At 40.8% G+C, this 27668-nt stretch overlaps 1 protein-coding gene across 1 annotated transcript in view; it reads left to right on the top strand.

Moving 5' to 3' along the window:
* Positions 1-27668, top strand: part of Laptm4b (lysosomal protein transmembrane 4 beta) — a 53014-nt gene that overhangs the window by 12972 nt on the left and 12374 nt on the right. Inside the window, exons 2-6 of the mRNA XM_042673125.1 lie at positions 4169-4280; positions 17620-17693; positions 18009-18131; positions 19875-19973; positions 21465-21560. Of these exons, the coding sequence (XP_042529059.1) occupies positions 4169-4280; positions 17620-17693; positions 18009-18131; positions 19875-19973; positions 21465-21560 (504 nt within the window). The remainder of the gene's footprint in view (positions 1-4168; positions 4281-17619; positions 17694-18008; positions 18132-19874; positions 19974-21464; positions 21561-27668) is intronic.

The following is a 27668-nucleotide window of genomic DNA, read 5'->3' as shown; positions in this document are numbered from 1 at the left end:
TGTGGGGCCTGAACTCTGGGCCTGGGCGCTGTCCCTCAGCTCTTCAGCTCAAGGCTAGCACTCTACCACTTGATCACAGCACCACTTCTGGCTTTTTTCTTTTTGCTTATGTGGTGCTGAGGAATCGAACCCAGGACCTCAGGCATGCAAGGCAAGCACTCTACCACTGAGCCACCTTCCCAGCCCCTGTGTAGAAACTTTTTATGTTAAGGTAGTCCCATTTGTTGAGTCTCTCTCCAATTTGTTGTGACCCTGGGACTCTCTGTTCAGGAAGTTCTTGCCTGTGCCTGTAAGTTCAAGCGTCTCTCCTACTTTGTCCTGCGGTAGTTTCAGAGTATCAGGTTTGATGTTGAGGTCTTTAATCCATTTTGAGTTGATGTTAGGGCATGGTGATAGGCTAGCGTCCACTTTCATTTTTCTGCATGTGACCACCCAGTTTTCCCAGTACCAGTAGTTGAAGAGTTTATGATTCTTCCACTGTATGTCTTTGGCTCCTTTGTCAAATATCAACTGACGGTACATATGCGGCTTTATTTCTGGGTCCTCTAGTCTGTTCCATTGGTCTTCAGGTTTCTTTTTGTACCAGTACCAAGCTGTTTTTGTTATGATAGTAGAGCTTGAAATTTGGTATTGTGATCCCTCCTGCATTGGCAGAAACTTTTTTTTTTTTAATTTTTTTTTTGGGTCCGGTCGTGGGGCCTGAACTCTAGGCCTGGGCGCTGTCCCTTAGCTCTTCAGCTCAAGGCTAGCACTCTACCACTTGAGTCACAGCGCCACTTCGGCTTTTTTTCTTTTTGCTTATGTGGTTCTGAGGAATCGAACCCAGGGCCTCAGGCTTGCAAGGCAAGCGCTCTACCACTGAGCCACCTTCCCAGCCCGGCAGAAACTTTTTAAGAGTTCCAGGGGCACAGCAGATAGGAGAAAGACTTGACAAATTGGGGTTACATCAAACTAAAAAGTTTCTGCATAGTAAAGGACATAGTCTCTAAACTAGAAAGTCAACAGACTGGGAGAAGATCTTTACCAGCAGTACATCAGAAAAAGGCCTAATATACAAAATAATACAGAAGCTCAAGAAACTAGCTCCTCCCAAAGCTAATAAACCAATCACTAAATAGACAAAGGAACTAAAGAGGTTAAGCTATTTTAAAGCCATTGTTAGATAAATAACTTGCTTAGCAGCTAGTTCTTTTTTTCCTTAGTTTTCTTTTTTTTTCCCCTTAGTTTTCTATCTCTTGTCAATCTTGTTGACCATGTAGTATTTGTAGACTGGTGTGGTGAGCTCCTGTTTTATTGCTTCCCATCATTTGCTTCCCCATTGTTTTAGAAGCTGCACTGTCCCATTACAAGTATAATAAAATTGGATCATACAACTTTTTTTTAAAACTACAGTTAACATTATACCATGAACATTATTTTAATGTTCCCCATAGCATTCTGTGGGTTCTGTTACTTGGTTTTAGTATTTATCCTTTTAAGTTTTATCTTTCATATTGATGTCCACAGTGATTATATTTAGACTCTAGTTTGCATTTCTGTTTTTGTTTTTTGTTTTGGCGGTTGTGGGGCTTGCACTCAGCTCAAGGCTAGCACTCTACCACTTGAGCCACAGCTCTACTTCTGGTTTTCTGAGTGGTTTATTGGAGATAAGAGTTTCATGAAAGCCACCAGGCTGGCTTTGTACTAGGATCCTCAGATCTAAGCCTCCTGAGTAGCTAGGATTACAGGTGTGAGCCACCAGCCCCTGGCTATTTCTGATGTTTAATTGCTGTAGGCTTGAATGTTTGTATGCTTTTATTGAGGCTCTTAGAAATTAAAATTGACAGTTGTACTTCCTGTGGTTTACATTCAATCTGCAAGTCTCTTTCTTTGAGGTCTGATACATGATTTAAGAGTGAAAAGCACTTTGAGTCCCTAGAGAGAATGTACAAGGCCTAACACCACTTAAGTAATTGGACAGGGGTTGAATTTATTTACGTATGGAAGTGATCTTTGACAAGAGCAAGAGAAAAATATATAAGAGCATAGGGACAGTTTGAATATGAAAACCAAAGCAAACCAAAATATCAGTGAGCAGTAACTGAAGAACATAATTATGCCTCTCTTCTTCTACATTGAGATTGTGTGGCTATTAGGTAATCTGCTTCTGGCAAGTCTGCCTACTTTCCTGGTTTTCATTTGTGGTGATACTTCATTCTTATTCAGAATTGCTGATGGGATGATTTCCATTTCCTCTTACTCAATGTTCTTGGTGTTTGAACTTGAATTTGACCTTGGTTTTGTGACCACTTTTAGTAACTATGCCTTTTTGCATGCCTTTGTGCAGAACTAGGCCTCGCGCATCACTTCTGTATTCAGTTCATCCCATCCAGCTGTTAAGGTCTTACGTAATAATATCCATTGGCACACAGCCCTCCTGTTAGGAAAATATCTCCCTTCAGTTAAAGGGCACAGTGGTAAGTTATTTGTGATGGGGAAAGAACTTGTCTCATCGTTGTGTTTCATGCCTGGGTGACCTCACAAAAGAGCAGGGGCACTTGGGGAGGGGGGGGTTGGCCCTAGGACTGTGCTTGTGTATGAGCACAGAGGGGCTCAAAGTTTGGAGTATATATGATAGCCTTCAGAGCAATAAGGCACAGCCAGGCATGGGGTTCATGCCTGGGTGACCTCACAAAAGAGCAGGGGCACTTGGGGAGGGGGGGGTTGGCCCTAGGACTGTGCTTGTGTATGAGCACAGAGGGGCTCAAAGTTTGGAGTATATATGATAGCCTTCAGAGCAATAAGGCACAGCCAGGCATGGGGACCAGGACCCACTTTGGGGAGAAAGAGGACACACAGAACCAGTAGTCAGAACTCTGTTGAGACTAATGTGAGGTGTTAGACTTGGGTAGAGAAGAGAGATACATGTCAGGGCTTTGAGGACTCTGGCAGGCAAATGGGAAAACAGGGCAGACATGAGCAATGGAACTGCCTAAGAAGCAGAGTGCCAGACATCAAGTACAGCAGCTAGCAATATTGTGCAGGAATTATAGTATAAGATGTCTAAAATCAACCTCATAGTCCTCCCAACAGCCTTGAGAATGACAGTTCTGCACTGGTTTGGAGTGTTGGTCTTGTTTACTTCCTATTCCTTCATCTATATCTAGTTAAGTTACTACATCTCTAAGGATTCTGTTTCCATGTAGAAAGGTCTTGGAGTTCAGTGGATCAATCAATTCATGTCACCTCTCAACCAGTTACCTTCAGAGCCAAAGGTGCCGTCCCTGAACGCTTGCTGTCCCAAGGCTCCCAACGAGCTTTTGGGGGGGGTGTTTCAGTACAAGCCATAACACTTCCCTATCCTTTAAATCTTTGTCTATGAATCCCAAATTTGTGTTTTCAAACCCATTCCTATGTTATACACATTTCTATGCAATTTCATTGTCCATTATCTTCCCCATACTTTTTTCAAAGTTAAAACGTAAAGGGAATGAAATGCCAAGAAAACATGTTTATCAAGTAACATTGTCCTTTCTGATTACTGTGTTGCTAATCTGGCCCTCCTTTAAGTTTTACATGTGTTTTGAACAGTTTCCTCCTCCCCCCCCCCGCCCCGAATATATTAACTGTTTAAAGTATGTTGTGAAGTGTCTTGGGTCTTTGGAGAAACAAGAATTGAGAGTTGGAATAACCACTGGAGAGTGACTGACTTTTGCCATATATTGATGTGCTACAGTCATGCATACTGCTGCAAAGATAAGAATCCTGTCTCTGCCACCAAGTAGCTTTGCATTCATTCCTGAAACTTTCTTAGATAGTCCTAAAGCAACCATGGTATGAACCTGTGAAGTGTGATAACTGGACTAGGGTTTTTGTCCTTTGTTCATTGGGAGTTCTTGTGTGTTTTTCTAGCCACGGGTGTCAGGGTCTGTGTTGCACCACTTGCTCACTGTTCCATATGCCTAAACTGGGTTAGGATGGGTGAGTGGTGGTAGATGAAATCCTTCCCATTTCTGTACACTAAGCCTGTATCCTTGACTGTGGCTAAGAGGGCTGGCTGTACATCTGCCTTGGGAACCATTGGCTGCTCCCCCAGTGGGCAGCTGCAGTACTAATTCATGTGGTCACACAGTATGCTACTTGGTGGGCAATGTCCTGGGGTTCCTTACATTTTCTTTTTTTATTGCAGATCATCAATGCGGTGGTATTGCTGATTTTATTGAGTGCTCTGGCTGATCCATATCAGTACCACTTTTCAAGTTCTGAATTAGGAGGGGACTTTGAGTTCATGGATGATGCCAGTAAGTACATCAGATAACACTTGGACCATATTTTGGAATTCTGAAGGACAGAGAAGGTGACTGTCCTTTCTATTAGATTATAAATATTGATTCATGGGTATATTTGAGCTGATATTTTTACTTTGCTATCTTTCCATCATTACAAATCAAATCAATGAATACTTATGCACTGCCTGTGCTCTGCCTGTGCTCTAAGTGTAGGAATCTAAATACAAACTTTTTCTTTTCTATCTTACATTATCCTTTTGAAATTACTACTTTGTCATACACGTGTGTGTGTGCGCGCGCGCACAGGCCTAGGCACTGTCCCTGAGCTTTTTTGCTCAAGACTAGTACTACCACTTGAGGCACAGCTCCACTTCTGGCTTCTTTGGTGGGTAACTGGAGATCATAATCTCATGGACTTTTCCTGCCAGAGCTGGGTTCAAACCACAACCCTTAGATCTCAGCCTCTTGAGGAGCTAAGATTATAGGCATGAGCCACAAGCGTCCAGTTTGTCATATACCTTTTGCCTACAATCCACTCAGGCCTTTGGGAAGAAGGAATAACTATTAAAAGGAGAGTGCATATCTCATTGTATACTCTGATATGTTGTAAAATTTACCTTTTTTCTAGGAGGTTGTCACGTTCTCTGTAGATTGTACTGTTTAGTACAATCTACTTTTTCCAATAAGTGAAAGAAGTGCTAGACCAGATACGGGTAAATGGAGAGGTGGCACCCAGCCCTTGAGATGCCTGCAGCCTGAACTTTCCACATATTCTGTGCTTGACTTAATTTTTATTGGCTTTGGAGAACATCACTTGAGTTTGAAAAAAGAAAAAGAAAAACCTGTGCTGATGGCTCATACCTGTAACCAATCCTAGCTAGTCAAGAGGCTGAGATCTGATGATTATGGTTCAAAGCCAGCCCATGCAGGAAAGCCTGTGAGACATTTATCTCCAATTAACTACAACCAAAAAAAGAGCTCTAAGTGGAGTTGTGGCTTAAGTGGTACAGCACTAGCCTTGAGCACAAAAGCTCAGATAGTGCCCAGGGCCACCCCTTCCTTCAAGCTCCAGGACTTACACTCCCCCCCCCCCCAAAAAAAAAAAAAAAAAAAGAATAAGAAGAAAAGAGAAAAAAAGCTTGTTAACAGCATATAGTTAAGAAGGTACTGATGAGTACTTGAATGAACTTTTTTTTAGACTTTTTCCCTTTTATACTTCTTTCCATGTTTGATCTCCATTAATAAACTTGGAGCTCAAAAATTATTGTATTAGACAAGACTTTAATTTTGTTAAGTGTGGGTAGAATAAATGTCCTTGAGCTTGGTATAGTCACTTAAAAATTATACACACTCATTACAGAACTGAGGTGTGAGTACAAGGCCTCGTGATAACAGGCAGGTACTCTGCCACTTTTGTCATGCTTTGTTTTTTGGCAGGGTCTTTCTCTGTCTCTCTGTCTCTGTCTCTCTTTGCCCAGGGCCAGTCTCAAACTGTAATTTTCCTACTTAAGGCTTCTACCCTCCCATATAACAGATGATTATCACAGATTGCCACATTCAATTTGTTGGTGAAATATGTTGTCACTAACTTCATGCCTGAGCTGGCCTCAAACCTTGATCCTCCTGATCTTTGTCTCTCAGGTAGCTGAGATTATATAGGTGGGGGCTCTATGTATATTGACAGCTCTCAGAAGATTTTATTCAGAAAGACAGAGCAGGAATTTTCTTTTTTTGCTGTGATTTCTTTCCAAAATGATCTGCCATATTTCTGTTTATATCCCAGTGGGGCATATTGTAGAATCCATTGAGATAGAGAAAGAAACTACAGAAATTTGTATTCAGTTCTCAACCAGCCCTTGAACATTTCTATTATAGCACTACTATAATAACACCTATAGGGCTGGGAAGGTGGCGCAGTGGTAGAGCGCTTGCCTTGCATGCTTGAGGCCCTGGGTTCGATTCCTCAGCACCACATAAACAAATAGAAAAAAGCCGGAAGTGGCACTGTGGCTCAAGTGGTAGTGTGCTAGCCTTGAGCCAAAGAGCTGAGGGACAGCGCCCAGGCCCAGAGTTCAGGCCCACGACCGGACCCCCCCCCCCCCCCAAAAAAAAAAAAAAATAACACCTATATTTCTGAAGTACTTCAAAATTCTTTCCTGAGAAGTAGACTTTGTGGAGTTTTGTTTGTGAAATTTTAGTGGTTTGGCAAGAACTGTTACTGTAAGGGTCAGTACTGGGCAAATTACCAGACAGCACTTAGTCCAAATAAATGCTGATTCATTCTGCAGCAGATTTGACTCTGGTGAGCCCTACTCACTGGGTTGGTAGACACCTGCTCCAGAGAAGAAAGTGACTAGAGAAATAATCAAGAATTAATGCTTATCCACAGTCACCTGGTTTAGGATAAGGGTGGTCTTTTCCACAAATGTTCTGCATAAAATCTATTAGAGAAAGGTATCTCACAAAAGAGTATAGCCAAAAGATTGGTCAGCATCTGAGAATCTTCACATTATTAATTAGAAGCATTATATAGATTATAACCATAGTAATGAATCACTTCACCCACTCAAAATGGCAGCAATAGCAAGGTAACCATACCTGTTGGTATGGATGTGGAGTAGCTGGAATTTTCAGATTGCTGCTGGGAGTGTAAGTTGTATAACCACTTTAGGAACATCTAACAAATGTACATCCCCACTATGACCCAGTAGTTCTCTTTCGTGATATATATATAATATATGTATATATATATATGTATACACATACATATACATATGTACATATACATATGTACATATATGTATACATATACGTGATATGTATACAAGCCATATATTTCTATATATGTTTGAAAGTTTTTTTGGGGGGGGGTATTTTTTGCCACAAGATCTTGTTATATAGCACAGACTGTCCTTGAACTCAAAATCCTCCTGCTTCAGTCTATTGAGTTCTCATGTTTATTGATGGTAAAAGTGAGAAATTGGTGAGGGATGGAGGCAGTGATCCACCTGAGCAGACCTGGATTTACCTATGGCTTTTGGCACTACAGAATAAATAAAGTTCTCTTTGCCCTTGCCCTATAATCTGGAAGTGCCCATGCTAAGTACCTGCTCTTTTTTTTTTTTTTTTTTTTGTTATTGGTTGTGGGCTTGAACTCTGGCCCTGGGTGCTGTGCTTCAGCTCTTCAGCTCAAGGTGAGCACTCTACCATTTGAGCCAGGTTTTCTAGTGGCTTATTGGAGACAAGAGTTTCATGGACTTTCCTGCTTGGGCTGGTGTTGAATTGCAGTTCTCAGATCTCAGCCTCCTGAGTAGCTAGGATTACAGGCATGAGCCACCGGCGCCCTGTCTGGAGGAAACAAAACTAAGCAGGAGAAGTTGAGCTGGAAGAACCATTCTAGCCCTTGACTCTTTGTCCATCTACTCTTTTTTTTTTTTAATGGAGAAACATCTTTATTTCTGGTATCACAACTTTTTTGGTGTGTATGTGGTAGTGCGTTTTGAACTCAGGACCTCTCTTGCCAGGCAGATATTCTACCACTGGTCCAATCCTCTAGCATTCTTTTGTGCTGGTTATTTTGTGTGTGTACTTGCTGGGCCTCTCTCCCCCTCCTCCTCCCCAGGGCTTCATACATTTCCCTTAGCTTTTTCATCAAGGCTAGTGCTCTACCACTTGAGCCACACCTCCACTTTTGGGTTTTTGCTGGTTAATTGGAGGTAATAGTCTCAAGAACTTTTCCTGTCCTGCCTGGCTTCAGACCTTAATTTTCAGATCTCAACCTCTTAAGTAACTAGGATTACAGACATAAGCCACTAATACCCAGCCCCTCCTACTGCTGCTGCTTTTTTGTCTTTTGTCAGTCATGGGGCTTGAACTCAGGGTCTTGGTGCTGTCTCTGAGCTCTTTTTTTGTAGATAAGAATCTCATGGGGACTTTTGTGCTATACTGGCTTCCAACTCTGACCCTCAGATCTCAGCCTCTTGAGTAGCTAGAATTACAGGCGTGAGCCACCGGCGCCCGGCTAGGTACATTTCTTTTACTTAGTGTTAGCTGTTCCCTTTATCCCTCTCATTCCCTCCCTCCCATCGCTGCCTTTGAGTTGCTTAGTTTGTTTTCATCAATGTCCAGTACAGCTGTCCATCGACTCTTTCATCTATTTATCTTGTAAATTATGAGATAGTTGATGTATTCCACACCTTGACTACATTTTGTGTAACTTTCTTGTATGTGTGTATACACACACATACTTAAAATTATTGTTGTTATTAAGTAGTTGTACAAGGGGGTTACAATTTCATAGGTTAGACTATGAGTACAGGTTTCTTGGTCATTGTTACTCCTTCCATTGTTTCTCCCTTGCTTAGCCTCAAGTTACATAGTTTATTTTTTACATAAAATACACTGAACATAATGCTACGTTTGTTCATCCTTCCTCCTGCCATTTCTGTGTGCCTCACCCCCTCATTTCCCAACTTTGGTATTTATTTTGATAAACAGTACTTTAGTTGTTCAGGAGGGTAATGCCTTTAGATTCCTCCTTTAAATATCCCCTCCTTTATTGGGTTTGTTTGTGCATAAATGTATAGAATCCTGTATATGTTATCATGCATAGTTGTATCTTAGGTCTAGCTTCCACATAGAAGAGAAAGCATGCTGTTTGTCTCTCAGAGCCAGGCTTACTTCACTTAAAATGATTTGTTCTAGGTACATCCATTTGCCTTCAAATGTCTTAATCATTACTATTATTTCTAATGAATGAGTAAATTTCCCTTGTACATACATTGTATATACATTTTCTTAACCCTACTTATCCATTGTATGGCCTCTGGCCAAGTTTCCATAACTTGGCTATTGTGAATAGTGCAGCAGTGAACATGGATGTGCAAATGTCGTTATTATATCCTGTAATGCTCTGGGTGGATGTCCTAGAGTGGTATGGCTAGATCATAGTAGTTCTGTGATTAGTTTTTTGAGGAATCTTGAAACTATCTTCCAAAGTGGTTGTATTAATTTACATTCCCAGTAATAGTGTAATAGGGTTTCTTTCCCCCCATATCTCTGCCAGCATTTGTTATTGTTTGAATTATTGATACTGTTTTTCTTCTTTTTTTGTTCCTTGATCCTCAGATCGCAGCCTCCTGTGTAGCTAGGATTATAGGCATGAGCCACCAGCACCGGGCTTCCATACTGTCTAAACTTACTGGCTTGAGATAAAATTTCAGTATTGTTTTGATTTTCATTTCCTTTATTGCTATGTATGTTGAACATTTTCCTCTTGTGTTTGTTGGCCATTCTTTTGAGAAGTCTCCACCTCCTTTTCCCTTTTATTGATTGGGTTATTTATTTGTTTTTGGGAGGGTTGGTTGGTTTCTTGAGCTCTTGTTGTTTTTAAAGATAATTTGATAAGTACTTTCAAGAAAATTTTCTTGCAAAAGTGTACGTATGATATCACTAGGAATGTAAGAGTCACTTGGATTCTTCATGGAGGATAATGACATTTGATCAACCACAATACCCCTTCTCCCCTCCACTTGCTAAACACAGGCAGGCTCACTGTCTTTATCTGATCCCATGGCTGGGCTCCACATAGGCTGAACTCCCCAGGTCAGTAGGCAAAAGAGGCCTGTTGATGGCCTATATAGATCTGATGCCTGGCACAGACAGCAGCACAATGTAGGTAGATTTGGAAAGGCAAATGAAAAATGTCTGGCAGTCTTTCAACAACTGGTCTGGGTATCTACTTGACTATCCATTTTACTTGTGCCTGTAAGAATACTAGTTAAAAAAGGAATGTTGGGTAGGGAGTTGTACTTAACTATTCTGAAGCCTAAGACCTGAGGATGGGTTTTCAGAGCCAGCCCAGGTAGGAAAGTTTGTGATACTTTTATCTCCAATTAACTACCAAAAAAGCCAGAAGTGGAGCTGTAGCTTAAATGGTAGAGGTCTAGTCTTGAGCAAAAAAGCTCAGAGACTGGGACCAGGCCCTTAGTTTAAGCTCCACAATTGGCACACACATAAACACAATGCTTTATTGCCTAGGTAGGACTGGTGGCTTACTTCTATAATCTTAGCTACTCAGCAGGCTGAGGTGGAAGCCAGCCCAGAAAAAGTTCAATAGACTTCATCTTCAAAATAACCAGCAGGAGACAGGAGGAGTAGAGGTGAAGCTCATGGGAAAGAGCGCCTGTCAACCAAGCGTAAGGCCCTTAGTTTAAACTTCAGTACCACACACTTTCTGTTTTAACGGAATTCCATTTGTATCTTACTATTTATTTTTTTCCAGGCTTTCACCCTCAGAATGTAGGGCCTTGTCTTGAACCTTGAGTTTTAGGTTTGCCTGATGGGATTTGAGGGCTTTGTATTTCCTCTAGTAGCTATATATTACCATGAACTTACCTTTTTTTTTTTTTTTTGGGTCCGGTCATGGGACCTGAACTCTGGACCTGGGTGCTGTCCCTCAGCTCTTCAGCTCAAGGCTAGCACTCTACCCACTTGAGCCACAGCGCCACTTCCGGCTTTTTTTTTCTGCTTATGTGCTGAGGAATCAAACCCAGGGCCTCATGCATGCAAGGCAAGCGCTCTACCAGAGTCACCTTGAACTTATCTTCAAATAGTTGTGTACATGTTGTGTGACGGTATGTCCTAAATACTGATTATTTTCTTATACTGTGTTGTCACAAATGTGACTAGAAATTATGAGAAAATCTAGATGTAATGATAGTTTATAATTAGAGAAGATGTGGGAACCTGACTGGGTAGAGATGAAGCTAGCTGCAAGTTTGTGAGAAGTAACTCCAGTCCATCAAGGAAGTATGATTAGAAGTAGGTAATTTTGGAGCTGGGAATGTGGCTTAGTGGTAAGAGTGCTTGCCTTGCATGCATGAGGCCCTGGGTTTGATTTGTCAGAACCACATAAGTAAATTAAAGAAAAAAATAGGAGTCCCGTGTTGGTGGCTCAGGGCTATAATCCTAGCTCCTCGAGAGGCTGATATCTGAGGATTGCTGTTCAAAGCCAGCCAGGGCAGGGAAGTCCCTGACTCTGTTTTATCTCCAATAAACCACCAGAAAAACGTAAGTGGCTCTGTAGCTTAAGTGGTAGAGTCCTTGCCTTAAGCTGAAGAGCTGAGGGCAGCGCCCAGGTCTAGAGTTCAAGCCCCAGGATTGACCCTATCTCCCTCCACCCCCAAAATAGGTAATTTGAACAAAGACATTTCAGGAAACTTATATGCTGATTCTATTTGGATGATTAGTCCAGTATCAGGAAACATTTGCTAATTATACCTTTTGTGTTTGTGGTATAGGTTTGCTAGGATCCTTTTCAAATTAGAGCTTCATTGTTAAAGCAGGCAATTAATTTAGGAAAAAATGTGAAGTTATGCTCTGTTCTTGGATTAGAGAAGCTACTGTGCAAAGAATAAGTATAGTTCTGTTGCTGGCCAGGAGGGGTACTGAATGTAAACCTCAATAATAGGCTATTTTCCCCTTTACGTTGGACATCATGAGAGGGAGAGAGAGAGAGAGAACATGGGATTAATTTTCTCAGAGTAACTTTCATGTTTGCCAAGTATATTGCCTGCTATTTCATGGGGGAAGATAGGTGTTCTTGATTGCTAACTTAACTGTTCTATGGTGGTTTTTTTTTTTTTTTTTGGTTGGTCATGGGGCTTGAACTCTGGGTTTGGGCGCTGTCCCTGCGTTCAACCACTTGAGCGAGCGATAGCACTACTTCCAGTTTTTCTAGTGGTTTATCGGAGATAAGACTCTCACAGGCTTTCCTGCCCAGGCTGGCTTTGAACTGTGATCCTCAGATCTCAGCCTCCTGGGTAGCTAGGATTACAGGCGTGAGCCACTGGTGCCCAGCAGGATATCTTGTCTTTGGGGAAAGAGTTGTGTTCAAAACACACAGACTTCTCAAAAGCACATTGAGACCCTCAATTTACTTACTGAGTCACAATAAGGATTTTTTTTTTCGGGGGTGGGGGGTGTCAGTCATGGGGCCTAGTTCAGTCTGGAATTATGATCTTCCAGATCTCAGCTGCTTTTTGAATTAGGGTCTCTTGAATTTTTGTCCTACTGGCCTTGAACTACAGTCTTGTACTCAATCTACCTTTTGAGTATCTTATTGGTGATTAAATAAAGTTCCTAACTTTATCACTTATATCTTTTAAATTTGTCTGTGTTTTGTATTCACAGGAAAAGATAATGAGTATATAATTTAGTTCTTTGTTTCTTGTTTTTTGTTGGTTGTAGGGCTTGAACTCAGGGCCTGGGCGCTGTCTCTGAGCTTCTTTGTGCTCAAGTCTAGTGTCTTACCACTTGAGCCACAGCACCACTTCTGGTTTTTGAGTAGTTAATTGGAGATAAGAGTCTCGTGGGAACTTTCTTGCCTGGGCTGGCTTCAAATCTCAATCCTCAGATCTCAGCCTCCCGAGTAGCTAAGATTACAGGGGTGATCCACCAGCACCAGGCTATAGTTTAGTTCTGGAGTGTTATTTATTATTTTTAGAATAGAGCCTGATGTTTTTGTGATTTCTTTTTTTTCCTTTCCATTTTTTTCCTTTTTTGATGCTGGTGATATAACACAAGGCCATAGGCATGCTAAGCACACACTTTATCATTGAGCTGAATTATCTCTACTTGTTCAACAAAATCAGGCAGATTTGTTTTAGGTGCTGATACAGAAATTGGGGAGCTGGACCATTTTTTTCCCCTTCTCTCTTTCCCTTTTTTGTTTGTATGAGATCAGCCTAGGATTCTTTTTTGGGTCTGGTCGTGGGGCCTGAACTCTAGGCCTGGGCGCTGTCCCTCAGCTCTTCAGCTCAAGGCCAGAGCTCTACCACTTGAGCCACAGCGCCACTTCTGGCTTTTTTCTTTTTGCTTATGTGATGCTGAGGAATTGAACCCAGGGCCTCAGGCATGCAAGGCAAGCGCTCTACCACTGGGCCACCTTCTCAGCCCCCAGCCTAGGATTCTTGTACATGATAGGCAAGCAGTAGAATGATCTATACACTGATATATCGTCAGCCCAATTATTCTTTTAAATTAAGCTTTCACTCTGCTTTTATCTTTTTTTTTTTGTCAGTCCTGGGGCTTGAACTCAGGGCCTGGGCACTGTCCCAGAGCTTCTTTTGCTCAAGGCTAGCGCTCTATCACTTGATCCACAGCACCACTTCCGGCTTTTTCTGTGTATGTGGTACTGAGGAATCAAACTAAGGGCTTCATGAATAGTAGGCAAGCACTCTACCACTAAGCCACATTCCCAGCCCTTATCTTACTTTTAAAACTTAATAAACCAGTCATTCTTTAAACTGTAATGGGCTGTTTTTGCTAAAAATGTGCCTACACAGAATTAGGAAACTATCAAAGTATCGAAGAAAATAATAAGCTTCTTCCTGAGTTTAGGTTTCAGAGATTGCATCAAATGCTAATAAGCTTTGCAGATAATAGTACATACTGATATCTAACTCCCTTTTTTATGAGTTTCCCAGCACTTTTACCTCCACTACCATATTTGGTCTGCCTCATTCATAGTAGGTAGCCGAGTGGCTAAGAATATTGGCTGTGGGGTTACACTTCCAGGATAGATCATCATCTATTATGTACTACCTGAGTACCTGTGGACAAGTTATTTGCCTTCTATTAGGCATCTGTTTCTTCTCCATTTCTTTCATTGTTGTGACAAAATGTCTAAGAAAAGAAAGGGAGTTTTTTTTTTTTTGGGTTATGGAGCCTGAACACTGGGCCTGGGCACTGTCCCTTAACTCTTCAGCTCAAGTCTAGCAGTCTGCCACTTGAGCCAAAGTGCCACTTCTGGTTTTCTGGTGGTTTATTGGAGATGACTCTCATGGATTTTCCTGCCGGGGCTGGCTTTGATCCTCAGATATCAGCCTTCTGAGTAGCTGCATCTAGTATTACAGGTATGAGCCACCGGCTCATAGATGGCCTTCATTTTTGTGAAAAACTATTTCTGTTTTGAGTTATCTGTACAATTGCTTTGCAATTTATTTCATTAAGTCCATAGATAATTGAAAGAACCTTAACTTTTTAAAAAATTTTATTTATTTATTTAATGTTTTGTGCTACTCCTAGACTTGAACTCAGGGCCTGGGTACTAGCCCTGAACTCTCAGCCCGGGTGCTGTCCTTCAGCTCTTCAGCTCAAAGCTAGTGCTCTAGCACTTGAGCCACAGCACCACTTCTGTCCTTTTCTGCTTATGTGGTGCCTCATGCATGCAAGGCAAGCATTCTGCCACTGACCCACCTTCCCAGTCCAAACCTTAACTTTTTTTTTTTTTTTTGGTCTGGTCGTGGGGCCTGAACTCTGGGCCTGGACGCTGTCCCTCAGCTCTTAGCTCAAGGCTAGCGCTCTACCACTTGAGCCACAGCACCACTTCTGTTTTTTTTTTCTCGTTTGCTTATGGTGTTGAGGAATGGAACTCACGGCCTTATGCATGCCAGGCAAGCACTCTACCACTGAGCCACCTTCCCAGCCCACCTTAGCTTTTTTAAGATGATAAATGATCTTCCCATTTTAGTCTTAGAGTGTGCTTTGTGAATCTGCTTTAGTGTTTGTAACCCTTGCTTAAGTGTTTACTCAATTCTGAAGTTAAGGAGACAGAATGGATGGTTTTAAAACCATAATTGCTTTTGGAGAAAAATCCCATAGAAACAACAGCTCAGGTTGGTTCATTCCCAACATTGAGCTTTTTTTTTTTTTTTTTTGGTTGGTTGTGGGGCTTGAACTCTGGGCCTAAGCACTGTCTGCAGCTCAAGGGGAGTGTTCTACCACTTGAGCCCCAGCTCCACTTCTGGTTTTCTGATGGCTAATTGGAAATAAGAGTCTCACAGACTTTCCTGCCCAGGCTGGCTTTGAATCAAAATTCTCAGATCTCAGCTTCCTGAGTAGCTAGGATTATAGGTGTGAACCTTTTTTTTTTTTTTTTTTTTTTTGGTTGGTCGTAGGGCTTGAACTCTGGGCCTGGGCACTATCCTTCAGCTCAAGGCAAGTGTTCTACCACTTGAGCCACAGCACCACTTCTGTTTTCTCTGGTGGTTAATTAGAGATAAAAATCTCAGGGCTGGGAAGGTGGCTCAGTGGTAGAGCGCTTGCCTTGCATGCCTGAGGCCCTGGGTTTGATTCCTCAGCACCACATAAGCAAAAAGAAAAAAGCTGGAAGTGGCACTGTGGCTTGAGATGAAGAGCTGAGGGACAGCACCCAGGCCCAGAGTTCAGGCCCCATGACTGAACCACCCCCCCCCCCCCCCCCAAAAAAAAAAAAAAAAAGAATCTTATAGACTGGCTTTGAACTGCGATCCTCAGATATCAGCTTTCTGGGTAGCTAGGATTACAGGCCTGCACTACGGACGCCCAGCAACGCCAGCCAGAGCTCTGCTTTTATCAGCTGTACTCAGTAGGAACAATAACATCTTATCTCAGAGCCAGGAAGACTGAAACATATTTTTGGAAATTCCTTAAAAATTAAAAAGTACAAAGTCGTTATGTCGAAAAACGAACTTTACAACTTTGATGGGGGGGGTCAGGGGGCAGGGAGGGATGGGAAGGGACAAGAAGGAGAAACAAAGCAGGAGGCTACAATGCTTGATAAGAAATGTGCTCATTATCTTGCCCACGTAATTGTAATCCCTCTGTATAGTATTTTCACAATAAAAATATATTAAAAAAAATTAAGAAGTACAGACACTTAACTGCATGGTTTGGGTTTTTTGTTTTGTTTTGTTTGTTTTTTGGTACTCTTTAGAAACCTGGTCTGCCATGCTTACATAAACATATGAACCCCTGAAGAAATAAATGTTCAGTTCCTACTAGATACTTTCTTGTTCAGTAGGAATATAATGTAAATAGGAGATAAGTTTTCTAGTAGCCACATTTAAAAAGGCAAAGTAAATCAGATTAAATTAACTCAGCATATATCTAAGATATTGACATTTTATCATATAATCAGTATAAGAATCATGAATGAGATAGTTTATTTACATATTTTTCTCTGATAACAATCCTTGATGTCTAGAGTGTATGATCATCTTACCCTGTATCTCAGTTTACATGAACCCTATATGCCCATATGTGCTGATACCTACTGTAGGGACATTTCTCATTTAGATGGTGGATTTGTGACCAGGATAAAATTCTTTATCAAGAAGGTTACTGTATTGGAAAGAAGCAAACAATATACTAGCAACAATAGGGATAAGGTATTAGGCAGTAATAACTGGAGGGAGGGCTGTGCTAACTAGAATACTCAAAGCTCTCTGAGGTGCTAACATTGCAGTGGAAACCTTATTAATTAAAAAGGGAGGGGTTTCTGATCATTGGAAAGAAAATGAAGCTGCAAATACAAGGCCCTGTGATAGTGTGACCTTGCTGTCAAATGGTGTGGCTAGATTGTGTTAACAAGGAATGACAAAGCAAGATTAGATAAGTTGGCATAATTGAGAATAAACTGGGACACCATGGCTGAGATAATCTTGAGATTTTTGTTTCAAATAAGTTAGGAAGTTATGAGGGTATAATTGTAATTGGTACAAATGTAGAAATTTATTTAAGTTGTTACTTATATGACTAAAAACATACACCTGAATTAATGAATTACTTAGGATTCAGTGTTTAAACAACCAAACTTTTTTTTTTCTTTTTGGTCCTGTCGTGGGGCCTGAACTCTGGGTCTGGGCACTGCTCAGCTCTTCAGCTCAAGGCTAGCGCTCTACTACTTGAGCCACAGCATCACTTCTGGGTTTTTTCTTTTTGCTTATGTGGTGCTGAGGAATTGAACCCAGGGCCTCATGCATGCAAGGCAAGCGCTCTACCACTGAGCCCTAAACAACCAAACTTTTTATGGATATCTGTAACTAGTATCTTTCTTTGATAATCTCATATCTTACAGTCATGTATGTGATTTAGAGAGAGCATATTTTGAGCATTTTATCTCTATTAGCTGTCACATACTCAGATTCTAAAAGAACTCTGGAAGTTTACCTACCATAAAGTTTTCATTTATTAATTTATTTTTTTTTTGTCTTGTCAGTTGTGGGGCTTGAACTTAGGACCTGGCTCTGTCCCTGAGCTTTTTCACTTTCTTTTGGTTTTCTGGGGGTTAGTTGGAGATAAGACTCTCATGAATTTTCCTGCCCGGGATGGCTTTGCTAATGAGCTTTGTAGAACCATGACCCTAAGATCTCAGCCCTCCTAAGTAGCTAGCATTACAGACGTGAGCCACCAGCACCTGGCAAAGTTTTCATTTATAATTGGCTTATAAACAGTAGGTGTGAGGAGAGATTTTTAAAAAATGCCTATTTAGTAAATCTAATTGTCTTTTTTTTTAAACCTTTGACAGACATGTATATTGCTATTGCAATTTCTCTTCTCATGATCCTGATATGTGCAATGGCTACTTATGGAGCATACAAGGTAAGCACCTATAATACAAGGTCAGGCTTTTTTACCTGTCTTTCCACATGCATCAGTGTAATTATTTAGAGCAAGATAAAGTAGTCTGTTTTCTGTAAAAATTTTCAGAAGCCTCTCACTATCACACAGTACTAGAAAAAGGGGAAAAACCAATGTTAAACTCCAGATACACTCAACTCAGTCTTGTTATTACTGATTGCCATTTGGCATACCAGTTGCTAATTATCTTCAGTTCCTCTACATCCTTTAGATTAGTAAAAGTTCTCTTTGAACAAATTAATATTTTGCATTAACATTTTGTTTTGTCATGTTTAGCAACATGCTGCCTGGATCATCCCGTTCTTCTGTTACCAGATCTTCGATTTTGCCCTGAATACCTTGGTTGCAGTTACTGTGCTTGTTTATCCAAACTCCATTCGGGAATACATTCGACAGCTGGTATGTGACCGTCAGTAGCCTCTGTCATGACTTTAGTAATCTAGTTAAGGGTCATAGGTCTAGAGATAAGTACATACATACACTTTGCAGATTTTTGTGTCTCAAAAAGAAAAAACAAATCAGTCTAGGCTCTTAATAGCAAGGCCTGTACCTTACCTGCGTTGCTTAAGGGACAGTAATGAGTATGAATATTGAAATTCCCTGATCTGGAGGCCCCTGTTAACAGACTGAAATGGAAGCTATTATTTGAGAAGGCTGTAAATGCACTGCATCTTAATGCTGATGCTGTTTTCTTTATCTGTTTATATTGAGCCCTATAAACATAGTTCAAATAACTGCCTTTTTTTTATAGATTCCAACTTTATGTACATACCATGTCCACTTTTTCTTCTGGTTGTGTGGCTTGAGCTCAGGGCTTGTGCTCTTTGTACTCTTTTTGCACAGGGCTAGTACTCTACCACATTGAGTCACAGTACCACTTTCAGTTTTCTTGTAATTTATGGAAGATGAGAGGCTCACAGACTTTCTGCCCAGACTGGCTTTGAACCCCGATCTTCAGATCTTAGCCCCCTGGGTAGCTAGGATTATAGGTGTGAGCCACCGGTGCTCTGCTGTCTACTATGCTGTAGTAAAGCAGTGCCATCATTGGTGTGGAAATGGTTCCAAATTTCAGTCTCATTTACGACCACCACCATCATGTGCTAAGAATTGAACCTAGGCCTTTATGCATGCTAAATGCTAGGAAATGGCCACTGGCATCCAGCTTCTCCATTTTCTTCACATTGAACTTTCTTCCCTAACTCTCAAGATTACTGCTCATGCAAAATCCAAACATACAGAATTGGGTAATGAAGAAGAGATGGAGTCATGGCCAGACACTGAAGCATGGACCAGGCTATTTTTGTATCTTAGAAGTCCTGTCACTTCCATTGTTCATAGCAGACTTGGATCTTGCTTTGGTCTTTCCTTCATCTCCTGGCTCCTCACACCTTCTATAATCAACAGAACTTAGAGGAAGTCAGACTGCTGCTGACTTCTAACTTCCTGTAGTAAAGTGATGTTTTCATCACTGACTTTTTCTTTGATTTGTTTACTGGCTTTTCCTTGTCACACCTTTTGTAGCCTGTTCATAAGTAGAAGTGAGTGAGAGTTCAATATTGATCCTATATACAAACTGTGCTTTATCCAATCCTTTTTTTTTTTTTTTTTTTTTTGCTTGAACTCTGGGCCTAGGTGCTATCCCTCAGCCTCTTTGTGTTCAAGGCTAGTGTTCTGCCACTTGAGCCACATAGTCACTTCCAGCTTTTTCTGAGTTGTTTATTAGAGATGAGTCTCTTAGACCTTCCTGCTTGGGTTCTTTGAACTGTGATACTCAGATCTCAGCCTCCTGAATAGCTAGGATTATAGGTATGAGCCACCAGAGCCACCAGCACCTGGCTCCCAATTGCTTTATTTTTTGGTTGGTCATGAGGCCTGAACTCTGGGCCTGGGAGCTGTCCCTCAGCTCTTCAACTATAGACTAGCGCTCTACCACTTGAGCCTCAGCCCCACTTCTGGCTTTCTCTGCTTATATGGTGCTGAGGAATCGAACTGAGGGCCTCATGAATGCAAGGCAAGCACTCTACCACTGAGCCATCTTCCCAGCCCCTACAATTGTTTTTTGAGAGCACTTCTGAATTATTACCTAAGGACTTATCTTGAATGATTAATGAAACTTATTAATGAGGCTTCATTCTTTTTCAGCCTCCTGATTTTCCCTACAGAGATGACATAATGTCAGTAAATCCTACCTGTTTGGTTCTTATTATTCTTCTGTTTATCAGCATTATCCTGACATTTAAGGTAAGCACAGAGGTTTTACAAAGGAATTGCCAAATATGATTCTTCATGGTGAGCTCCTTTCACTTATTTTCCTTCATGATATTTTAGTGTATAGGTACAGTACCTTCTCTTAATAGACATTTGGTTTGCTCCCACTTTTTCACCATGAATAATGCTTCTTTGCACACTCATGCAAAATTTGCCCGCGAGTGTGGAATTCTAACTTCATCTGATAACTTGGATTAGAGGATCTGCCAGTTTTCTAATTGGCTTCACCATTATACATTCTCCCTAAATTGGGGGAAGTTTAATCTGGTTTAACTGCTAAATTTTAGAACTAGAAAGAAATTTTGAGGCATTTCTAATCTAGTTACACATAATTAGAGTAAAATTATGTCATGACTTAAAACCTCTCCTGTGAACTTGCACTGTATTCCAATTTTCTTTCTTTTTTTGGTTGGTCGTGGAGCTTGAACTCTGGGCCTGGGCACTGTCCCTGAGCTCTTCAGCTCAAGATAAGCATTCTACCACTTGAACCCCAGCGCCACTTCTGGTTTTCTGATGGTTAATTGGAGATAAGACTCTCAGACTTTCTTGCCCAGGCTGGCTTTGAACCATTATCCTCAGATCTGAGCCTCCTGAGTAGCTAGGATTACAGGCAGAAGCCACTGGTGCCTGGCTTTTTTTTTTTTTTTTTTTAACATTAGCTTTTTGTTGTTGTTATTGTTGGTAGTAGGACTTGAACTCAGGGCCTGGGCACTGTCCCTGAGCTCTTTTGCCCAAGACTAGGGCTCTCCCACTTTCAGCCACAGTGCTACTTCTGGTTTTTGAGTGTTTACCTGGAGAGGTAAGAGTATCACAAGGACTTTCTGCCCTGGGTGGCTTTGAATGGTGATCCTTAGATCTCAGCCTCTTGAGTAGCTAGGATTACAAGTGTAAGCCACTGGCTCCTATATTCTTTTGATACTTCATTTTGAAATGAGTGTTCCAGTAATTTTGTTTTCAGGGTATGAAATAAATATATATGAGTCTTTTTTTATTCTTCAAAAGGATAATATGTATAGATCAAACTATAGATAACCACACAATTAAGATATGGCAGAAGGATTGTGAGTTTTCAGGACAGTCTGATTCAAATGCTTCTCAAAATATAGCTAAAGAAATAGGTAGAGTGCCATGCTAAATTGATTAATTTGATCTGTTGTTTTGGGAGTAATACATGTTTGTAGTGAAGTAATTATTTTATTTTTTTTAAGTTTCTCCTAGATTAGGGCTATACAATGGAAGATTGTGCCAGAAAGTTCCTGTATTCAACATTTGCAATATAAGGGCTGTTGGCTTAGCAGAGCTAACATGTTTAAGTAAATGTAAATAATATAATTTGCTGTAATGTAACTTAATATTGTAAATAAAAATTTTATATTGTTTTATATTTTATGTTGTCTATATATGGTATTTTGTATCGTCCATAGTTTCAAATTTTAAAATCCAGTATCCACTACTTAATTTCAGGGTTACTTGATTAGCTGTGTTTGGAATTGTTACCGCTACATCAATGGCAGGAATTCCTCTGATGTCCTGGTTTATGTTACCAGCAATGACACTACGGTAAGTGTGACATCACCTGAGGTGAGCTATCTCCCCACCGTTACTGTATAGTACTTTAGTGTTTCTAGTATACTTTGTACTGGTTTTGAAACATGTTTAACAGCTGTTTAGTCATTAGAATTGAATATATTTCATGTTCCTCACAGATGATGTAAAATCAAGCTGGCTGGCTCAACTTGTGGTTTATTTTTAAAAACTATTACAGATTGATTTTTTTAAATTGCTATGACAAAAAGTTTAAAAGGAAAAAAAATTGTTTTGCCTAGTGTTTCAGAAGTTTCAGTCCATTTGCCTTGCTCCATGATGGTCCTGTGGTATGGTAGTATACCATGGTAGCAGGAGTTGTATGGTTGAGAAGACTGCTCATCTCAGGTCACCCAGGAAACAGAGAGAAAGGAGAGTCAAGATTTGCCTTCCAAGCTGGGCTCTGGTGTCTAACACCTGTAATCCTAGCTACTCAGGAGTCTGAGATCTGAGATCACGGTTCAAGGCCAGCCTGGGCGGGAAAGCCCGTGAGATTCTTACTTCCAATAAAACACTAGAAAACTGGAAGTGGTGATGTGGCTAAAGCAGTAGAGCACTCGCCTTGAGCTGAAGAGTGCAGGGACAGCACCTAGGCCCAGAGTTGAAGCCCCAGGACTAACCAAAAAAAAAAAAGAAGAAGAAGAAAGATTTGCTTCCCAGTCATCTGCTTCCTCTTAACTGAACCTCACAAATGATGACATCAGATTATGAATTTATCAGTCAGAGCCAACACAACTCAGTCATCTCAATAATTGGGTCTACCAGCTGGGCTGTCTTTAACACACCTTTTTATTTGTTGTTGTTGTTGGTCATGGGGCTTCCAATTCTGGGCCTTGGTGATGTCCTTCAGCTCTTCAGCTCAAAGTGAGCCCCCTACCACTTGAGCCACAGGGCCACTTCTGGTTTTCTGGTGGTTAATTGGAGATATGAGTCTGCCCAGGCTGGCTTTGAACTGTGATTTCCAGATCTCAGCCTCCTGAGTAGCTAGGATTATGGCACCTGGCTCTAACACACTCTCTCTCGAGGATACTCATCTCCAAGCATAACATAAATAATATATATGTACCGTAGTGTGTCTCCTCCCCCCCAATCATGGGGCTTGAACTCAGCCTGGGCACTGTCCCCTGAGTTCTTCAGCTCAAGGCAAGCGCTCTACAACTTGAGCCACAGTGCTACTTTCCATAGTGCATATCTTGAGCCTGAATTATTATTATTATTTTTGTTGGTCAGGGGGCCTGAACTCTGGGCCTAGGCTCTATTCCTCAGCTCTTCAGCTCAAGGCTAGTGTTGAGCCTTAATTATTAAACCACATAACTCTAGATCTATAGTATGATTAAACTATCTTACTTCATGTGAAATTTAGCTGGGTATAATGGAACATATAAGTAATCCTAGGGATATTTGAAGTTCAAAGCATGCCTTGAGTATATAATGAAACCCTATCTCAAAATACCAAACAATAATCTAGAGGCTTTCTCTACTCAAGTTTTGTTCTTTGTTTTATTTTGTTTTTTGCCTGAATTCTTCATAGATAAATTATTTTTCCAAGAAGCAGATAGTATCTGCTTGAGTATCAGAAACCTGAGGGCTTAATGCCTTGATTTACTAGTTCATTGGAATTATGATGCATTAACACTTTAATCTGTCCATTGACAGTAAGGCACTTCGCAGCTTGCAGCAGTTTCTCATGCTTGTAATGCTTACTGTAATCTGGCTCAGGTAGGAAGATCTCAAGTTTATGTCCAATCTGATCTTATGTAATAAGATCCTGTCTTGAAAACAGGACCCAGTAGTCCTTGTAATATATGTGTGTGTATAATTGTTTGTTCTTTTTAAGTTCTTTTTAAGCACATTTTCAATAGTGACTACTGAGGTTACTGTTTTCCTTCCTCCCCTCCCCTCCCCTCCCCTTCCCTCCCCTCCCCTCCCCTCCCCTCTCCTCCCCTCTCCTCTGCTCGCTCCCTCCCTCTCTCCCTCCCTCCCTCCCTTCCTTCCTGTCGGTCGTGGGGCTTCAACTCTGGGCCTGGGTGCTGTCCCTGAGCTCTTCAGCTCAAGGCAAGCGCTCTACACTTGAGCCACAGTTCATTTACTTTTAAATGGTAAATGAACTGATGGGGTACAGAGTCCTACTGTTTTGATAACATCTAAGGAAATTTACTCTCCATATCTATTTTGTGTCCTTCAAAGGGAAAAAATTAAAACTTTCTCTAAATAGCTAGTATATATTGTAGTTAATGCTTAAATTGTACCATCTTCAGTCAGATGATATTTCATCAGCATAACTTCTGAGTCTTTTTGCATGACCTTGTCGGCTTCCATGGCTTTCTTACCTCCCCAGTGTAAGATGTTCTAGGCTCATCTTGTATATTGTTTGCTTCAGACCTGGAATTTGCCTTTCTTTTTTAGAAAGTCTACTTGGCCGGGCACTGGTGCTCACGCCTGTAATCCTAGCTACTGAGGAGACTGGGATCTGAGGATCATGGTTCAAAGCCAGCCCAGGCAGAAAAGTCCGTGAGACTCTTATCTCCAATTAACCACTAGAAAACCAGAAGTGGTGCTGTGGCTCCAGTGGTAGAGTGCTTACCTTGAGCTAAAGAGTGCAGGGATAGTGTCCAAGCCCAGAGTTCAAGCCCTACCACCTATAAAAGAAAAAAAGAAAGTCTACTTGGCTTTGGTGGGGAATGATTATATATAATCTGGACAATTTAAGCAATGTTCTTTTTGTTTAAAGATGGTTTTCAGAAGAAATAATGTAGTTAATGTTAGCATCTTAACTTGTGGAAACCAAACATGTTGAAGCCTCCTTTCAGAGACCCTGTAATTGGCATTGGCGTGATCTTGATTTTGTTATTTTCCTGATTTTGTGGCTACATTATATATTCTCTTTGGTACATATTTTTATTGGACATCTGCATTGACTTAATAGCATGTCATGCCTGGTTTTCACTACCTGTCAAATATTAGGCCACATGGCTTTTCTCTCCGGCTAAATAGATTCATGTTGACCTCTATGGAAAGCTACTGGAGCTATTGTTGGTAGAAAATAAATCCGCCTTTTTATTCCCTTCTCTCAAACAGTACATGTGCTATTATACAGATCCATGTGTTCCCAAATTCTGCTAAGGGGAAGGACAGATATGGTGTTAGTGGAAATGTCTCCTGGGATTAATCCCTCTAGTTTTTCAACTAACCCCAAGTAAAGATCTTGAAGAAAATGCTTTTGTCAGAGGATTACAATGTCTTAGTATAAAATACCTTACATTCAAAGGATTTTTTGGACACCTTTAGGCTATGAAAATCAATGCATTGCTTTTATTAAGTGGACATGTCCAGATGGCTTAAAAGTACAGTACATTAAGAGCTGTTGCTATTTCCTCTGACAGTTTAAAATAGCCTAAGGTGCCTTTTTGATGCACGGCAGCACTCTGGTGCAAGCACTGTTGATACCTTAAGAAAGATGTACTCTCTGCTTTAAAACAGTGATGTATAAATCACATGGTACATACTCTCCCTACTGCCATAACAAAGTGTCCTCCAGAGATAAAGCACAGTAACATAATAAACCCGACGTCATAGTATAAGATTTCTTTCACATTAGATTTTGTGCAAATTGAAATTTTAAAGATTTTAATCTGTGCATCCTCATTCTACTGCTACGGATGGATACCCTGCATTGTGTTGAGAGTGTGAATGTAGTGAATCCAGGTCCTATGGAATTAGGGTGCTTTTTATTTTATTTTACTTTTTTTTTGGGGGGGGGATCAGTTGTGGAGCTTCAACTCAGGGCCTAGGCACTTTTGCTCAAGGCTAGCACTCTACCACTTTGAGCCATAGCACCACTTCCCATTTCCTGGTGCTTAATTGGCAATAAGAATCTTGGTGACTTTCTTTTTTTTTTGTCGGTCGTGGGGCTTGAACTCTGGGCCTGGGCGCTGTCCCTCAGCTCTTCAGCTCAAGGCGAGCGCTCTACCACTTGAGCTACAGCGCCACTTCCGGTTTTCTGGTGGTTTATTGGAGATAGGAGTCTCATGGTCTCTTCTGCCCGGGCTGGCTTTGAACCGCGATCCTCAGATCTCAGCCTCCTGAGTAGCTAGGATTACAGGCGTGAGCCACCAGCGCCCGGCCTTGCTGACTTTCTTAAACCCGGACTGACTTTGAGTCTTGATCCTCAGATCTCAGCCTCCTGGGACGCTTAAGTCACTGGCACCTGGCAATGGTGTTTAAGTGAGATTTAATATTAACCAAAATGATGTCTGAAATTGTCTCCAAATAGAATTATAATCTTGGGTAATATAGGAAAATTCTTAACTATTTTGGAGCAAGAGAAGTGGAACTTTATTTATTTATTTATTTTTGGGTCCGGTCGTGGGGCCTGAACTCTGGGCCTGGGTGCTGTCCCTCAGCTCTTCAGCTCAAGGCTAGCGCTCTACCACTTGAGCCACAGTGCCACTTCTGGGTTTTTTCTTTTTGCTTATGTGGTGCTGAGGAATCGAATCCAGGGCCTCAGACATGCAAGGCAAGCGCTCTACCACTGAGCCACCTTCCCAGCCCAAGAAGTGGAATTTTAATGTCACATTGAAGGTACTAATATAGATTAACATGCAAATGCATTATTTGGCTTCAAAACATATTTAGTAGGACTTTCTTTAGAGTCTTGACTGCTACAAAAGTATAGTTATGGGAAGAGTAACTCCACTGAAATGTAGATAACATCCCTGACTGCCATTTTCCAGTAGGGTCTCTGATGTACTAGACATTAATTACAATTGCCTGTTGGAGAACAAAAAGCCACAGATTAGTTAGCTGTTGAAGGAGGATTTAGAATAGTTTTCTATAGTAGCCTTGATGACTTTCAACATTTTCTTGTCTATTTTCCTCTAGTTACTTAAAAGTCAGGCTTTTTTTATTTTAAATATAAGTTGGGTACAGTTAGATATGCTAAACAGTCACAGAAGTATGGTAGTTGAGTGAATGTGTTGTATTCATCAAGAAATATATCAAAGTACAAAATATGTAAGTATATGACTGTTTGGTTATTGTAAGTACCTAGTTTTATAACTGGCAAACTTTAATTCCTATGAGGTCAGTAAAAACTGTAATGAGTACCACTGTATACACAATCGCTGAAAAATCTAGTATCTTGAAAAAATTTATCTTACCTAAATGTAGATAGATGTATGGTGATATCCATTTATTGGAGAAGTTAAAACATTTTTCCATATACACAGAATACTGGACAAAAAATTGATATTGTGATAATGTATTTTCACAGAGTAAAATTTGCCTCCCCCCCAAAAAAAAAACACAGAATTATAACTCTTAGCCAGGTGCTGGTGGCCCATGCCTGTAATCCTAGCTACTCAGGAGGCTGAGATCTGAGGATCCGTGGTTTGAAGCCAGACCAGACAGAAAATTCCCCATAAGACTTTTTTTTTTTTTTTGGCCAGTCCCGGGTCTTGAACTCAGGGCCTGAGCACTGTCCCTAAGCCACTTTTGGCTTTTTCTGTTTATGTGGTTCTAAGGAATCAAACCTATGTCTTCATGCATTCTAGGCAAGTACTCTACCACTAAGCCACATTCACAGGCCCTGCACCCTCATGAAACTTATCTCCAATTAATCACTCAAAAATCAGAAGTGGCACTGTGGCTCAAGTGGTAGAATACTAGCCTTGAGCACAAAGAGGTTCAGGGACAGTGCCCAGGCCTTGAGTTCAAGCCCCACAACTGAACAAAACAAAACAAAAAAAAACAATTCTTGTCTTTAGTTTATACCTCTAATACCAGAAATTATGCAAAGATGAAATGAATAGCATAGCAAATGGCAAAAAGTCTAAAATAGAAGTGTAATATATTTTAAAAGAAAAAATGACTCCAAAATGCTCATTAATGTGAAAATGTGTACTGCCAGGTAGCTTATAGGAAATTACACAGAGGTGTTCCATTCAATTGGCTGGCTTTCCTGTTCACTAACTGTATGTCACTGTCTTGCATTGTATAATAGCTTCATTTTTCTATTAGAGCCTGGCTGTCCTCCAAGAGTGAGTTCACACTCGTGTTCTTTCTAGTACTGTTCTCTTGGAAATT

This window comes from Dipodomys spectabilis, unplaced genomic scaffold (assembly GCF_019054845.1).
Source record: "Dipodomys spectabilis isolate Male_0828 unplaced genomic scaffold, ASM1905484v1 ptg000783l, whole genome shotgun sequence".
NCBI lineage: Eukaryota > Metazoa > Chordata > Mammalia > Rodentia > Heteromyidae > Dipodomys > Dipodomys spectabilis.
The sequence above is the reverse complement of the archived record's forward strand: the minus strand, read 5'-3'. Positions and strand labels throughout refer to the sequence as shown.